This window comes from Phoxinus phoxinus (assembly GCF_949152265.1).
Source record: "Phoxinus phoxinus genome assembly, chromosome: 13".
Lineage (NCBI taxonomy): Eukaryota > Metazoa > Chordata > Actinopteri > Cypriniformes > Leuciscidae > Phoxinus > Phoxinus phoxinus.
This window is the reverse complement of record NC_136888.1, coordinates 33,468,647-33,487,391: the sequence shown is the minus strand read 5'-3', so window position 1 is coordinate 33,487,391 and position 18,745 is coordinate 33,468,647. Positions and strand designations below refer to the sequence as shown.

At 36.3% G+C, this 18,745-nt stretch overlaps 1 protein-coding gene across 4 annotated transcripts in view; it reads right to left on the bottom strand.

The window, feature by feature from the left end:
• Nucleotides 1-5,984: 5,984 nt before the first annotated feature.
• Nucleotides 5,985-18,745, bottom strand: part of tunar (TCL1 upstream neural differentiation-associated RNA) — a 17,551-nt gene continuing 4,790 nt past the window's right edge. For 3 of the 4 annotated variants that reach the window (XM_079632899.1, XM_079632901.1, XM_079632900.1), the window contains one exon: nucleotides 5,985-6,728. In XM_079632899.1, the coding sequence (XP_079489025.1) occupies nucleotides 6,543-6,728 (186 nt within the window). In that variant the 3' untranslated portion in view covers nucleotides 5,985-6,542. Of the gene's footprint in view, nucleotides 6,729-15,679; nucleotides 15,800-18,745 lie in introns of those variants that run through there. The other variant, XM_079632898.1, reaches the window with a different exon arrangement.

The following is an 18,745-nucleotide window of genomic DNA, read 5'->3' as shown; positions in this document are numbered from 1 at the left end:
AATGATGTTATTGTTGTGTTTTATCACACCGCTTCTCATGTGTTTGGAAAAGCGTCTGTATGCTTGAGAAGCGGCAAGATCGGCAGTAAACCTTTGGCACTTATACTGCGTGCCGTTTAAAAAAATCAATACACACACTTTGGGGCGGATTTACTAACAGATGTCAGGATTTACGAAAGACACGCAGAGAAAAATGAGCGCTGGAAAGGCGTGGACAGGGTTATTTTTGCGGCTGATCTTATAGGAGTTTCCCTTTCGGACGCAAAATATATGAGAGGAGAGTATTTATTTAAACCATGGTGATTTTCTAAGGTTTCCACGATTCATTTACTGGTATTTGGGGCATTATTTAACACCCCAAAAATCATGTCTGAAACCAGACGCTAATCTGCGTTCTCATGCTAATTTCACCCGTTTAGTAAATCTGGCCCTTTATTTTAAAGGAACACTCCACTTTTTTTGGAAAATAGGCTCATTTTCCAGCTCCCGAGAGTTAAACAGTTTTACCGTTTTCGAATCCATTCAGTCGATCTCCGGGTCTGGCGGTAGCACTTTTAGCATAGCTTAGCATAGATCATTGAATCTGATTAGACCGGTAGCATCTCTCTCAAAAAAATGACCAAAGAGTTTCGATATTTTTCCTATTTAAAACTTGACTCTTCTGAAGTTACATCGTGTACTAAGACCGACGGAAAATGAAAAGTTGTGATTTTCTAGACCAATATGACTAGGAACTGTACTCTCATTCCTGCGTAATAATCAGGGAACTGCTGCCGTACCAGCAGCGCAATGATATTTGTGTCCAGATTGTGACTAAAATTATCGCAAATGCAACTAAAAATGTGATTTGTACTAATTCATATAGACATCATCATCATCGCCATCTTGTTTTGTTTGAAAGTGATGTTTCCTGCACACATGACGATGTTGAATGTCTGATTTCCAATGAACCAGTTTTCTTTATTGAGTCAGTCAGAGTGATTCACGAAACAGCCTCAAACTCACTTGTGCTTTAGCGCTATCAGTCAGTGTATCGTTCATAGTCATTAGGCTACTGAGTTCACGACTGATTCCCTCGCTGAATGTCCGATTCAGTTTCCAGTGTAGTCCGGTGAGCTGGTTTCGTTTTAGTGAATCAAAAACATAAGGGGCCCTATTGTAACAATCTGTAACTTTGTGGGCGGATCCCGGGCGCTGTTGCTATTATACCGGCGGGATAAACGACTCTTGCGCCCGACGCAAATCTAATATGTGTTGGTCTGAAGTCGCTTCATTACTCATAGGTGTGGTTTGGGCGTAACGTGAAATAAACCAATCAGAGCGTCCTCTCACATTCCCTTTAAGAGCCGGCGCGCTTGTTCCACGGCGGATTGCTATTATAACGGCGGGTTTGCTGGCGCACGCCAGGAGCGGTTCACAGCCGAGGAGACCGACGTTCTCGTCAGGGCCGTAAAACACAGAGAAGTGACATTGGGGATGATGGAGAAACCACACAAATTAGCTTCGGTTAAACAGGCGTATAATAATTTGGGTAAATGTGTAATCTAGATTTATACCTATTTTTCCACATCTTCACGGACACAACAATGATTTCCCTCGTGTGTTAATATTTTTGCTTGTAATAATGTATGATTTGCAAAAATGAAAACTGCTGCGTCTGTTTATATTAGAGAATCAAAGTGTGTGTGTTGTGCACACGCTACATAATGGCCAAGCATGCGCCCTTAAAATAGCATATGACTAACGCGCGGCGCCGCTGTCTTTAGATGTCAAAATAGGAATGATACATGCGCCGGTGTACAAAGTCAATTGCGCTGGTTGCAAGATAGAGCCTAAGGTGCGGCCAATGTAGTCCGATTCCCGAACGAATCACTCTAATGAGTCGCATCTTTTTAAAAGTGCCCTTTCATGTAGTGTGTAATAATAGCTGTTTGTGAATGTAAAAGGTCTACAAAGGTTTAAAGTTCAAAGTGCATGACAAATTAAGTTTTTGTCTCCTAAAAGAAAGAATCGATTCTGAACTTCTGAAACGAGTCATCAGTAACTCCAGGCTCACTTCCTGTTGCAAACCTACGTAACAATGTAACACATTTGCATAATGCTAGTCTCTGGTCTTCATTGGCTGAACAGCGTCTCTTTGCCCCGCCCTCAAACACTGTAGTTTATCTAAGACTGGAAGAGTTTGGTTCGTGTTGTTCATGTCGAGAAGACGCTGTTTTCAGCGCTGCAAATTCACTTTGATTCACTTCAACAGGATAAGGACTCAGGCTTAAATTGATACGGTGAAACCGACGCCATCGTTACTGTTCATATCTCTGTGTATCGGGTGCTGAGGAAGCCTGAAACTCAGATATGGTAATGAATGTTTAGTTTCGACCAATCAGAACAGAGCAGCTCTCAGAAGGGCGGAGCTTGGAGAGACTGAATCTTCCAACAAACTTCAGACTCTTTGAGAAATGAGGTGATATGCAATGTATATCATGAGAAAATTAAAGTGTTTTTTTTACTTTAAACCTATTGTAGGAGACTCCGAAACAACCTTTAAAATAGCATAATAAGGGGGACTTTAATGAACTCGATCAGGGCTGTGTTTCCCAAAAGCATCGCAAACCTAAATAGATGAGAATCCATTGGCACTGAAGAAAGTAAATCATTTGCAGTTAATACTTGTTTTGTATATCTATATTGTATTTCTAACCTATCCCAACTTGAAAAAGAAAAAGAAAACAGTTCTTTGTTGTAGGCCTGCAGTTATAGCCTTATACTTGTTTTGTATATCTATATTGTATTTCTATCCCAACTTTCTGAAAAAAACCAACAACAGTTCTTTGTTGTAAGCCTACGTGTTTTATATGCAAGACATATGAAAGTCTTGCACAAACAGTATTTAATGCAGTTGTTTGTTCCCAGTAATAATCAGCTGTTTATTGAGGAACGGGGGACTTTGAAGGTTTTGTGTTTGTTTGGCATCTGGACGCTCTTTATCCAGGTAAAACAAAGCCTGAGAAAAAGGCTCCTGGGCTCATTTGCATTTCTGCAGCTGTGAATCTTCAAACGACATTGTTTATTCGCCCGACTGCATCATTTCACATTCGGAGAGACGTTTAGCTGTTTTTAGATCTCTCGCCTCTGAAAATGCCTATTCCTGCTCGCCTTAAATCCAGAAAAAACCCTAATGAATTACAAAATAATTTGCAGATACGTTTGGTTTTATCTAAATTTATCGATAATTTATTTAAGTCAAACCATATTTTTAACTTATTGATTTCTGCTGTGACCACCTCCAAAAGCTGCTTCAGAAAATATTGGTATCATTGGCAAAAATCACACATTTTAAGAGGTTAGTCACCCTACATATGTAATTTATGTACATAATAAATACTTTTGGACCCAATATTGACCCCTGTGGTACTCCACAGGTGATACCCAAGCACTCAGGTCTGTAATCCCCTATCTGAACAAATTTAAGTCTGTTACTTATGTAACTTAACATCCAATCTAATACAACTCCTCTGATAGTATACTTTTCCAGTTTATGGATTAACAAACGATTGTGAAAAGGTTTTCATAAGCTGTAAGCCATTATCATCAAAATTATGACAAATAAAGGCTTGAAATATCTCACTTTGCATGTAATGAGTCTATATAATATATTAGTTTCACCTTTTAAGTTGAATTACTGAAATAAATGAACTTTTGCATGAAATTAAATTTTTTCGAGTTTTACCTTTACACACAAATAAGTGTTTAAGGATCATTTGGTTTCTACAGATTTGTTGTGGTCTGTTCTTCATATTACAGTTTAGTTTGGACAGTCGAATAACTTTAATGACTTCATTGTGTTGTATTAACATTAAAAATCTAATCCTTGAGCTCAAACTGGGCAGCAAGGCTAAACTCTGTAAAAACTGCTCTGTAAACGACTTGTTGCTAGGCGACCGTGCATAACGTCCATCCCATAATTACACAAAATGCATTAAGCTAGAGCTGATCCAGGCAGTAATACTGAAGAGAAAAAGAGGTGCCCTGATGTTGTTTCACTTTATCTAATTCAACATGAAGAAATGAGAAAATAACATTTTTCAACAATTTTATCAATCTTTACTAAATCAGAAGTAGCAATATTACATGTTCAAATACATAAAAGAGTTTTAGACAAGATCGCCCCTGTACCAAGGAGTATTACTGTAATCCATTTTATCTCCATAGATATGAATAGATATATACGAGAAAGTAAATTCAACTGTTAACATATTTGGCAGTCGAAGAAGTGTGTGTCGATGAAATGTGCAGCTGATGATAAAAGACATTAAAGAGTGTATCTGATGATCAGACCTTCAACTACATTCTGTGTTATTAACTTTACCTTGATTTTTCAAAACAGAAGTGGAAAGGAAAGATAAAGGAAAACACGATTACTGTAAAGACATGTTCACACCAAGAACTATAAATATAAATATAACGATAACTATATTAGCGTCCACGATATCGTCTAATATTGAGAACCATTTTTAGACCTATATCGTTATATGGTGTGAACAGGCTTTTAGATTTTACAATTCTTCATAATAATAATAATATCTCTTATAAAGTAAGATTAGCTATTAAACATAGAGGCTAGAGAATATCTTGCAGAAATACAGGCACTTTATGCACTGACATCTAGATTTCTTATTATCAGAAACATACTTCACTGACATAATATACATTCATTCATTCTGCAAATATCCTCGCTGCTGTTGTGCTTTTATTAACGTTAGTACAGTCTCATGTTGGTATTAAGATAAGATGTAGAAACTATAAATGATAAAATCGCATCAGATAAATGAAACTATTACCTTTCCTTTCTAGAATAATACAAATGAAATGTGCTTTTATGCTTCGTGCATCCAAATAAGCAACTAAAATATTGCGTCTGAAATGTTTTGCAGATATGAATGTGACAATGTGTCGATCATTATTAAGGCAACACTGTCTGTACGTACAGTATAATGAACTTGTTATATCCAACAGTCTGTTTGAGTTTACAGTTGTGGCCAAAAGTGATGTCCGGCTTTAGGAAAATCTGCACTTTTGCACTTTTGGACATATTCACGCTTTATTCAAATGTTAATAAAAATGTGTTAAAAAATGTGTAAGCATATTGTGCTTGGGGTCTATTGTTTAATTTGTGATATTAACTCAATGAAACATTCCAAATTATTTGGACATACACTCTAAAAAAATGCTGGGTTGGATGTGGACAAACCCAGCCATTGGGTTACATTTTTAAATTGCATTTTTGATCCAATGTTTCGGTTTGTTTCGGACCCAAAATTGGGTTAAAACAACAGCATTTTTAGAGTGTAATTTCTGGCCAGGCTGTCATACAAAGAAGTTATGAACACATGCAAAAAAGCAAGAGAGGACCAACGAAATATTGATATTGATACCGAAATATTGGTATTTTTCCTGTGAGCTTTTTGTTTTTCAATGCATTTTGTTTGTTTGTTGCATAGCTGTAGTTTGCCTTTTTTGCCAAATAATTACACTCTAAAAAATGCTGGGTTGTTTTAACCCAATTTTGGGTCAAATATGGACAAACCCAAACGTTGGATCAAAAATGCAATTTAAAAATTTAACCCAATGGCTGGGTTTGTCCATATTTGACCCAAAATTGGGTTAAAACAACCCAGCATTTTTTAGAGTGTACCTTAACCAAGTTTTGTAGCGTTTTGTTCATCCCTCATTATTAAAATATTAAATAAAAAAAAAAAATCTCACATTTTGATGGTTTAATCGATCTTCTAGGGTCATTGAGAACAAATCTCCCCTCCGGACATCACTTTTCCCCACTATACTGTAGTCGAGATTTCTCTCATTCAAAACAATGGGAAATAGTAATATTTAAAAGTTGCACATACATAAGAAACACCTTTACGGAAAATCACGTTTCAATATAACACCCCACACATCTTAAAACTGCTTTAACCCGCACAAAACAATACTGAACAAGAAAGAAGATCTGCAAAGAAGCATTGCACAAAAAGAAATAAATAATAAAAAAATTTAATGCACCACAAAAATGGTTCAAACTAGCGTTTTACAGCCAAACTACAAAAATGTCATTATAAAGGCTTATGTATTTCTCAAGGGTTTATTAAAATGCCTTCATGGCAGCTCTGATGACACAATTTCAATAATAAGCTATTTATTGTAAACAGCAACATTTTAAGTAAAGTAAGATTAAACCTGAAATGTGTAAGAAATCTTGTATGTTTACTATTAAAAACATCTAATCTGAATGAGAACGTCCTGCGGATTGAGCCATGCATAGAGACGGTCCTGTTTCTCTGGCAGGAAATATCCGGAAATATGGAAATGACGTGCATATTTACAGGTTATGACGTTCCGGATGGTATCGTCTGTGTTTGAAGGGAATCTGTCCTCCATATTTCCCTCTGGACTCTATACGAGAGCACATTTTCCCGTGCCAGAAACTCACCGCCCATCATCGTGAATCCCAGAGTCCCGAGGGAAAGTGACTGTGTGTGTTCTGGATCTCACAGTGTTGTGTAGATGTACACAAAGATGATGACAACTAGGTTGAGGATAGTCCCGATGATTCCCAGCATGGCCAGAATGGATTCTTCCTTGCTTTCCTTGTCTTCAATTCCCTTTTCCTCATCACTTAGAGCAGTGTTTACCATTTTCCTTGGAGAAGTCTGCAGTTTTCCTCTCACACCAATCTGGGAAAACACACACACACACACACACACACACACTGACCATCAGTCAATATTTAGATGGTGAAAATCTTGTTATTTTTATGTTAGTAACGGAATAAAACATTATTTGGAAACATCAACACACTCTCATAAAAAGGTAAACTACTGTAGAAAATACGTTGTCGCATTTGTAAATAAAACAAAGATTATTGAAGTACAGTTTAAAAGAGTTTTAAAGTGTCACTCTTTGCAATTATTTAGGAAATTGTGAAATCAAATAATCAATAATCTAATAAAACAGTAATCAAATAAAACAACCGCATATACTGTGGTTCTATTGTGTAATGATGGTATCGTTAATGCCATTGTACTTTTATATGTAATATGGTCCTAATTGATTGCCATATTTATATACTATAGTATGTATATGATGCTTTAATGTATTTAAAAAAAAAAAACTATGTGTTCAGCATATCTAAAAAAAAACAGTATAGTACTTTTTGGGGGATTTAATTGTATTTTTTTAGTTATGGAACAATATTATATTTTCACCTATATTAGGTATACATATAAATTACTCAAATATATGATTAATTTGATTATTTTATTTAAAAAAAAAATAATAATAATTTGTATATACATTTACATTGTATTTTATTTATTAATATTTTTAGTATCAAATTATTTAAATATTTGTAATATTTATATATTTAGAATATTTAAATAATTTTATATACAATAATTTTATTTACAATAATGTTTATAATAATAGTTATATATTTATATTTTTTTATGAAAAAAAATAATCAAATTAATAATATAATATAATTTGTGGTATATAAATGTAATGGTCACTGCAGCATTTCTCTGCAGTTGCTCTGGTTTTCCTCAAGCTTTTACAGAGTAATGATTTATTAAGAGGCATGAAAAAGATTTTTCATCAAAAATATATTCATTTCTATCGTCCCCTGAATAAAACATAATCAACTGCCGAAAAACGTGCTTGAACTCAGGAAAAAGATGTTTGCACATGTATTTAGCGCTGCTGGCCCTACTTAGCATTTATGCTTTCTAATAATTAATGGATAAATGTTAAAAATATTACAAGTACAGCAAACTAGTTTCGTACTTTAATTTGCTGCAGTTGTGTGCAGTCTGGAGGCAAAACATGAATAAAAGCAGTTTCTTTAACTACTGGCACACTTGTGGTCCTTCATTTGTCTAATAATGCAGTGGACAATACATGCATACAGTAAATAAATACTGACATAGTTTTGGATTGTTACACTCTTTGTTTATATGAGCATTTTTAATGCATAAGTGCATTATATATTTGAACTAATTGAATGCCTGAATGAATAAAAACGCTGCCTTCGGAGGATGTAAGGTATGAAGGCATCACATCCGAATCTAAAGTTAGCTTCGGTTGCTGTCTCCTGAGAGTCCTGCATCTGATGGACGTTTGAAGGCAGCATACATGTATCCTTCCCTGCCTTTGATATCCCACAATCCTGTGCTTTCCATTCTGTGACAGTTGAGCTAAAAAATTATAAAGATGGCGTCTAAAATTAGTGGTTGGTGGTCAGTTTGTGTGTAAATTGTTGTTTTTTTAAAATGTTTTCTTCTTCTGATGTCATTTCTAGCGAGAAATTAATATTGTAGTAATTACATATTTGCTTAGTTAACACCGAAGCTCGCTCTGTTTTGCCTTGGATCATTAAAGGTACAATATGTAAGAATTTTGTAATAAAATTGTTATGAGGGTGAGGATGAACCCAATCGCAGACAGGACACTCAGTTTATTAACAGACAGAAAAACGGGGAAAACAAAACCCACGAGGGGTAAAACAAGGGCAAGACTGACAAGTGAAGACTAAACTAGACTAACACTTGACAAACTAGACTATAAACTCACAAGGTACTCACAAGGTACTCACAAGGTACTCACAAGGTACTCACAAGGTACTCACAAGGTACTCAAGGTACTCACAAGGTACTCACAAGGTACTCAAGGTACTCAAGGTACTCACAAGGTACTCACAAGGTACTCAAGGTACTCAAGGTACTCACAAGGTACTCACAAGGTACTCACAAGGTACTCACAAGGTACTCAAGGTACTCAAGGTACTCACAAGGTACTCACAAGGTACTCAGGAAAAGTAAACACTCAGGTAGGAATCACAACGTAAGATAATGAACTGGCACAGGACAGCAAACACAAGGGGATTAAATAGGGAGAAACTAATAATGACGACAGGTGACACAGATTAAACAATAATGACTAACGAGGAGAACAAGGGGGCGGGGTTGAATGACGAGACAACACAAGCACAGCCCAAACACAAGGCCATGTGCTTGCACACAAAACATGGGTCTGTCATGATCCTGCCTCAAGACTTAAAGAAAGACAAGGACTAGATGGCAGAATCATGACAAAAATATCCCAAAATCACCTGCACAGTGTGATATATTTCCTGCAGTTGTGTACTTACAATATCACCAAAGTTCCCAAAGATTTTTAATTTCAGAGAAATTCCCATTTTAAATAATGGCTCGTCCCGGAATCCCTGTTCACTTGTCGCCTGTTACTGACGTAATATTCGCGTTAACCATGGCGACAGACGTGGACAACTGCGTAGTGCGTAACGTCTAGCTCACGCTGTTGTTGTTTCGTTCAAACATCATGGACCATGGCAAGCAGACTTTGGGGAAAAGGAGAACTAAACCGAGGATCAGCGTGGCGTTTTCGAGATGCCGAGAGCTAGCGTCCGGACTAACTTCGACTTGACAGAGCTCTTGTACTTTATTAGACAGGTGAGCAAATGTACATAAAACTAATCAATGTTATATAGTTCAACATGATGAACTGTTAGAATATGATCAGTATGTTATTCTAATGTTGATCTGCCAGTCTCATACAGACAAACTAACACACAGAATAACATTATAACTTTAACACACTCAAATGCAGTTTAGTGTGATAGTGTAGAGCGAGTGAACAGCGCTGCGTTACCTCACAAGTTTTATTCGTCTAATAAACTGTCCTGTGAGTATTAATACAGCACTTGCGAGTAGTTCGGAAGAATGAAATGTCCTTATTCCTTTATATCCGCGGGACTCGCGTGTGACGCTGATATCTGTCTCTCATTAGCACTCGCGCGAGCCTGCTTCATATCACAGTCATGATAAAAACATCAATGTATTCACTCATCCATAAACATTATTAGATCCATCAGCTTGATTTTCATTTTCCTTCTGTACGTTGTCTGGGATTGTGCTGTATTCTTGGGTTTTCTCCAGTCAATTTTTTACCGGTCCAATCAGCGAACAGAGGGAGTGGCTGAGAATGATGGCGTTGAGGTCGTGCGCTAGTTTGAGTCGTCATACTTCACGACCAAACGTTAGCGATTGGTTATGGCAGATCCAGAGCGGCTCTGGGCAGATCCAATAGTTTTAAACTTCAACAGAGGACCCGCCTTCAAGGAAGTTAACGCTTGTCAATGGAGAGAGGCCAGATTCTCTGTACAAATGAAATGTAGGAGAGTCTGGTAGAACCAGGCTAATAACGAACAGTAAAACACTCAAAATGTAAAAAATATACAATCTACTCGACTTTGCTGAATAAATATCGTTCTTTTAATTCAGCCAAGAGGTCACGCCGTGACGTATCGATCTTCTACTGGTGAAAACGTGATGCGAATTCGCAGGTCAGAGTTCACCAAACTTGATCGTTTGAATGGAAGTCAATGGAACGAAAAGTGTAGTGACCTCCCCTTTACTCCTTTAGACATAAGGTTTAGTTTCTTATTTAGAAGATCCATTCATTACATTTTTTTATTTAATTTTGGGGATAGTTTGGCTAAATTTTTTTTTTTTTTTTTTTTTTTTTACTCACCCTCATGTAATTTCAAACCGGTATGACTTCTTTTGAGGAATATAAAATATATATTTTTTAAGAATGTTTGTAACCAATCTGTTTTTAATCTGTAAATATACTGTATCTAAATACCAATTCAGATGCAGCTTCTGATTTTTTATTTTTTCTAAAGCTACTTTTTGTAATGTCTATTTGATGCTTTTCTCATTTAACACAATAATGACTTGATTCAACACTTTGGGCCAGATTTACTAACAGCTTGCGCCAGTGCAAACCCTCTTTTGGTTATAAAACTAGGGGATTTACTATAGACACGGATTGAAGTATAAGCACTGAAAAGGTGTGGACAGGGTTGTTTTTGCGGCTGACCTTATTGCATTTGTAGTAGTTTGCCTTTCAGATGCAAAATAAATGGGAGGAGAGTTTTTTAAATGAAGCACGCAAGCTGATTTACTAAGGTTTGAGTGAGTCAATTTACTGGTATTTGCGCCATTATTTACCTCCCAAAATATACACCATAAAGTTATGAAAATATTTTTCCAATTAGGGATGCACAATATATCGGTATCAGCCGATATATGTTCATTAGGGGCCAAGCACTGAAGGTGCGGGCACCTATTGTATCTGTTCCGGTTCTTATTCTTCTTTTTCTTTTTTTTCTTTTTCTTCCGACTGGGCGTCTATGGCAGCCTATAGAACCGTTTGCGGGAAACTTATGAAAATTGGCACAGTGATAGAGGACAGCCTGAACTATCACCATAGCAAACTTGGAGTCTCCAACTCATTCCCTCTAGCGCCACCAACAGTCCAAAGTTTCACTCATGTTTATGCTAATAACTTTTGAACCACAAGGGCTAGAAACAAAATTCTTTTTTTCCTCTGATTCCTGAGCTCATGACGATTCGACTGCACCCTATGACGTCACTTTCCGTCATAATAGTTTTCCCGCCATTTTGAATTTTCCGAAAAACCTACTTTTTCGAACTCCTCCTAGGCCGTTGCTCCGAATTTCACGAAAAATGAACCAGATCATCTCCAGACCTTGACGACCAAAAGTTATGGAATTCAAGTTGATTCGAATTACCGTTCTCGAATACCGCACAAATAAATTTTACGTAGCGCTTGCGAAAACAGATGTAAGGCTGTATCTCCGCAACGCTTTATCGGATTCAGACCAAATTTGGTACATGTCATCACAAGCATGACCTGAGGCTACATGCTGCGTTTCGGCGCAGCGCCACCTACTGGCCTGGAGATATGAAGAATTTATGTTTTTGCTTATAACTTCTGAACGGTTTGTCCAAAAATCACAAAAGTGGTCACAATTTCACAATTTTCCCATATCGGCCATTTTGGCTGTCGGCCATTTTGAATTATGTGCTAAAATGCTGTATTTTATGAACGCATGAACGTATCGTTACGAAACTCAGTATGGGTCATCAGTACAACGCCCTAAAGTTACTCAAAAATTTATGAGACAGCGCCACCTTTTGGTCAAAAGTTATAATGAAATTTCCAAAAATGCTAATAACTTTTGAATAAATTTGCCTATAGTAATGTCACTGATCTCAATAGATTACTTGGGTTATGCTGAAAACATAGATACCAATTTTGCCATAGTCAGCCAAACTTCCTGTCCGCCATCTTTATTTTCTTTTAAAACCTACTTTTGCGAACTCCTCCTAGACCGAACGTCCGATTTTCACCAAAATCGGATCGTGTCATCTCCAGACCGTGCCGAGTAAAAGTTATGGATTTCGTGTCGATAGACGAAACCGTTTTCGTATACCGCAGTGGCAAAGTTGAGGCATGATGCCAAAATGACTATTCAGGCTTTATATCTGCAATGCCTTGACATATTGACACCAAACTTTGTAAGTGTCATTGTCACTTCACTCTGACCACATCACATCAGTTTCGTAATTACGCCACCTATTGGTCGAAAGTGATAATCATATTTTTAGTTAATATATGTGATTTTTCAACCATTTTGCCAAAATTCATCTTCAAATGTCTTTAATTGCTCCTTGCTGCAGTTTGTCTCACACTTTCAGCCATGTAGGCATATCTCGTCGTCTGCTTTTGCGCTTGGCCCCGTAATGGCTGCTTGCAGCTATATTTTTTAAATGTTATCATTATCGGCATTAAAGCCGATAAATAATGTATTATTTCCTTCAGCTGAGACACTTCAGATGCGCACTGTTCAACATTATGGTTTTAAATTGCTTGAAATATGATTGGAATCACTTCAAATGGGAAAATACAATAAAGTGCAACACAAGTCTGTCATATAAGCTAACATTATAATGAGAACATGATATATAATTGTGTGTTTGGGACATGGCTTTTAATGGTGAAACGTTTGTTTTTGTAATCAGGCTATCATAAATTATATAAATTTGGATTTAGATTTATCGGCCAATATATCGGTTATCGGCTTTCAAATATAATGAATTATCGGTTATCGGTATCAGCCAAAATTTTCATATCGGTGCATCTATATTTCCAATGTAACCCTCATATAACAAATATTTTAAGAAAAAACAAAAAATACAAAATTAATGACGTTTAAATCTGTAATTTGTAATAAAAACCAACAGTTGAAGTGTCTGGTGTATAATAAATCCTGCGGCAGCAGCTTTCCAGAAGTCTGACGGCAGATTGACAGGCTACACTGTGGGATGATGTGATTTTGGGATCCCGTGAGACTCATTCACGGTCCAGATTCATGATGAATGCAGTCGTTCATGTGGTTTGGCATTCAATCGCTCCACAGGGCTGGACAACAATGTGTCTGTCCTTTTGTCATGAATATTGGAAAGTGAAAGACACAATAGAAGCCCTAGTCAAAGCATCCTGTAGGAATTGCAGTTTATTCCGGAAAGATCTTTCATAGGATTTCTAGAATCCTATAGAGTGGTGTTGGGATGATGTACATTTGTAGGCCAACCCAGAAGTTAACATCACATGGTTCCCTCGATTAAAACTATAGGCTTTTGGATTATTACAAAAAAACAAGCTCTGTGATCAACAAATGTTTGTGATGCTTAGCTGTAAACCCTAACGCTCAAAATAATGAATTGGTTTGAGTTGGACAAACTTAAATGAAACTAATTAGTCAATGAGTCAGTCAAATGAACTTTTATTAGTATTTAGCTCTTTCTTTTGCTTTCAAGTTTGCTTTTTGCTTTCCGTTTCATTGTTTTGAGTTTTATGAAATTATTTTATTTTAATTTAGACAAACTTAAGTTTCACTGAAACGGCTGGGATGTCTATTTCCAATCATGCTTTGCCGATGGCACTCGAAAGGGAGAGTAAATGCTAAAATTAAGTGTAATATAATGTTTTTTGTGCAAGATTAATGTTAAGTGGGAGATTTAGTAGTGATTAATGTTTTGTTATGCTAATTTGGGAGAATTTCTGTTAATGTTGGTTTTAGGATAGTTATGATCATGGTGACGAGTGGAGCATGAGATTGATTTGAGAGCAAATAATACCTTTATATTTTTGCACTCGTACAGCAAGTGCTTCTGTATAACACACTATTGCTAATATGTAAACCAATAAGTATGTTAGCAGATTAGCTTGTTAAAGCTAACTAAGTTTATAATAATAAAAGTGTTCACATTGAGATTACAAGTTTTAAGTTAATTGTATGAATTAGTGTACGCAACCATTTCAAGTTAAGAACAAATAAAATGTGTAAGTACAAAATAAAAATCTGCTAGTTCTGCTTACTTAACCTTTGAATTTCATAACTTAAAAAATTTGATTGCCTTAAATGTTTTGAGTTCTGCCAACTTATTCGGGTTTACAGTGTACACGTTTTGTCCTTACAAGATCATTTTCACAAATGAAGCCTAAATATAATCGCCAGAAGTAAAGGTAGACTATAAAGGAACTACACAACAGTCCCACGACTTTTTATTTTTTTTCTGAAAAAAAAAAAGCATTTTCCCTGAAAGTTTGATTTAGAATAGTTGTATAATATGTAAGAGTGTGATTATAAGCATAATGAGGCTGTATTGAGTTCAACAATACAGGTAAATTACAGAAACGCTATACTGTAAAAAATACAGTAACTGGCTGGCAACCCTGCTGCCAGTATTTTACTGTAAAATGTACAGGTATTTTTTAACAGCATGACGCTTAATCTCCACGACTGCATCTGCTGTCTCATTAGCCACTTTTTCAAGACAGCTTAAAAAAAATCACGTGTGGGGTAATACTGATGTATTTTATGTCGTAGAATAAAACGTGAAAGTGTCTTGACATAAACCCATTCAGAAAATCCATTGACTTCGGGACGTTGTGCTAAATGTAAGTGCTAAAATGCAACTTTCAGATGGTTTTTTTGTTGAAATAAATTAATACTTTTTTATTCAGCAAGGATGCATTGAATTGATCAAAAGTGACAGTAAAGGCATTCATAATGTTACAAAATAAATAAATGCTGTTCTTTTGAACTTTTTATTCATCAAAGAATCCAAAAAAACTATTTTTTATCAGGCTTTCTATAAAAAATATGAATCCGCACAACTGTTTTCAAAAATTTTTTTTAACAGCAAATCATCATATTAGAATATTTTCTGAAAGATCATGTGACACTGAAGACTGGAGTAATGATGCTAAAAACTCAGCTTTGATCACAGGAATACATTACACTTTACTATATATTCACATACTGTAGAAAACTGTTATTTTAAATTGCAATAATATTTTACTGTATTTTTGATCAAATAAATGCAGCCTTGGTGAGCAGAAGAGACTTCTTTACAAAACATTTAATAATCTTACAGACACCAAACTTATGAACTGTGGTGTATATTACACAAACACACATATATATACATTTTCTAAACTATACACAAACAAATATTGGCCTATTTGCAGTACACACATACTTTCATATACGGCCTAGTTTTGAGTTAAAGCACTGCATTACTTAAAGCTACACTGTGTAACTTTCTTAGTTTATTCTTAGCTAAAAACACTTAGTTCTTTCAAAAATATATGTGCTCATTAATGTATATTTACTTCGTTCAAGTAATAAAGTATTCTCGTGAGTGTATAATATGCCATTGAAAATACATACGGGTGAGGGGTTCGAATGCCGGTTGCCATGTTGCTCCTCCATCTTGAAAGTACATTAGCCAAAGAGGGACATACCCGTTCATTCAAGCTTCGCCTTTCGCGTCTCCGCAATTCACTGGCACCGGCCCTGTTTTTATTTTTTCCTTTCCCTCTACCTGTCCCTCGCACCTCCGTCACATCAGCTGATCTCTGCTCACGGAGAAAATTATATAGCCTACGATGTTAACTTTGCCTTACGCTAGTGATGTCGTACAATATACAGAATAACGATAGCACTGATAAAAGTTACTTTACTAAGATTAGCTTGCATTCGTCTGGGACTGATAGCTGATGTTAGCAATGAAATGGTAAAAAAATAACGAAAACATAAAACTATTATTCATTTTACATAGATTTCATAACCTATATGTTAACTGACAAATTAAATTACTGCAAATTAAATAATAGTTTTCTAAAGTAACCTCATCACTTGAAGGAATACTCATGGACGAGGTCGAACTGGAAGCCATGTTAATCTTGGACTACATTGGCCACCGTAGGAGTTAAAACGAAATCGGAATTGAGAGGAATCACACAGTGTAGCTTTAAGTTCGTAAAATGCACTTGTTATCATCAGCAAATGAATCTTTTTCTTTCAGTGCATGTGTGTTTGTCTGTGACTATAGTGTGCTTTCCTCAAACTCAAGCCTCTGATTGTACACTAAATGTGCTCTCATGCAACGCGCCGATAGAAGACGTTTCGGGAAGGTTTCGAGCGTATATGCCAAAATAAGAGTCTGGAAACAGCTTCACTAGAAAGAGCAGCTGCGCTGAGCTCCGACACACACTGGAGATCGTCCAAAACCACTTCACCAACTGGCCAGCTGGGACCACAGCACAATGAGCCGGCCAGGCCATGTGACATTAGTCCAGGAACATTGGTCATCAGGTTCTCTGGAAATATCCCTTTGCCCAGCACAATTTGAGTATGAATGCAAACGCTCTTTGTTGTAGGGTTGCACATTCAAACGGTGGCGACAGATGTTGCAAAAGACAAAAAAAACAACATGCGATGATGCTTTTTTCAGAAGATCAAAAGTGTGTTTAACGCTACACTTCATGCGCTGTAAACCCCGGATGAGTCTGCCAGTGAAATGAATGCAATGCTCAACCGTGAGTCGTTTCGCAACACAGAGCCAATCATAAAAGGCCTCAATGCTCGCCGCTTTAAATATTCATGTGCTCTGGACATCACACACACTTCCACAACGTGTTCAGTTTCAGCATCTGAGAGAAATGCTCCCGTGTCTTTGTGTTTCAGAAGCCCTCGGGAATCACTTGAGTGCAGTTTTCTTCTTTCTCATTCTTAAGAGCATTTCTATACACTATTGATGATCAATATTTTTTTGTAGCATGTTTTCTTAGTCTAAAGTGAAATTTAAAACTAGACTATATCCAGTGTTGGGGGAAATGCATTACAAGTAACTTGAGTTATGTAATCAGATTACTTTTTCAAGTAACTAGTAAAGTAACGCATTACTTTTAAAATTTACAACAAAATATCTGAGTTACTTTTTCAAATAAGTAACGCAAATTACTTTGTTTTTCCCATTTATTGACTGACAGCTCTCCTGTCCTCATGTTGAGACAAAGTGCAGAGGCGTTGTGTGTGTGTGTGTGTGTGTGTGTGTGTGTGTGTGTGTGTGTGTGTGTGTGTGTGTGTGTGTGTGTGTGTGTGTGTGTGTGTGTGTGTGTGTGTGTGTGTGTGTGTGTGTGTGTGTGTGTGTGTGAACATGATGTTTATTGTAGTTCTAGGCAAAATGTGAGCATTTACTCATCTCACTTGCACACACACAATTTTTTTAATATTCCTCAAAATGAATGAAATCAGTGAAATGCAGAATCAGAATACTATGAAACCTCCAATAAATAAATATGTTAAATAAAACATACATTTTTATGCATTTAATCTGACTTTATTGACCAATGTACTTGCTTCTGACCTTCGATGGTTCAGTTTAATAAGCAGACATGACTAAAGATAGATAGAAAGGTTTGCTTGTTTGCTTTCTGTACACATGTCCTTCAGTCTGAGGATTATTATTTCACTTTTGGTGTGAAAGGGTCTTTACATTTGCCCAAAAATATAACTTTTGTGTTATAAAAAAACAAGCTCAGCCCAGGTGGGAAAGTAACGCAAAAGTAACGTAACGCCTTTTTTTCAAAAAAGCAACTAAGTAATGCAATTAGTTACTTTTTAAGGGAGTAACACAATATTGTAATGCATTACTTTTAAAAGTAACTTTCCCCAACACTGACTATATCAGAGCAAATGCTGTTTAAATGGATAGTTAAATCAAAACTCAGTTCAACTGAGAATTATGTAATCGTGTAATTACTCACCGATCCCATTCATTGCATGCCTGGATACAAATTAATAAACAAAAAGTCATTTTTCAATATATTATCTTTTGTGTTTCGCAGAAGAGAGAATGTCATGCAGGTTTGTATTGATGGAAAGTAAATGATTTTCATTTTTGTGTGAACTCTCCCTTTCATATCACTTTTGCTATTGATATTAACATTTTCTTCACTCACGTTTTACAGCATTTGATGCCAAACAAAGTTTTGCTGGAATCTCTGTTTGAATCTTTGCTTGTTATTGTCCAGTCAATGTTATTAACTGCGTTAATATTCATATTTTTAGGGACTCACTTTGTAGATTAAATGAACCTACGTTTCTCCCACTCCTTGGCATTGGTAAATATTATATTTCCTGGCACGAACCAACCTAACCAGACTTGACGCAACCAAGTTGCAAGAGCAGCCTGACTGAAGACAAATTGAAAGATTTTGCTGCCTGACTGCATTTGCATGACAAAAATATGTGGACACTCTTATAATGAACAGGCTTTCTGGGCCTTTTAATGCAATGATGACACAATCCAGAGATGAATCTCAATGAACAACCTATGAGATGAACGGAAACTGGATGGTATTAGTCAGTTGGATGAGGATTGTGTGTCTGAATCCCTGCATCCATGTTCAATATATAGTGTAAAGCCTTTCCAGTATAATGCAGAAGGTT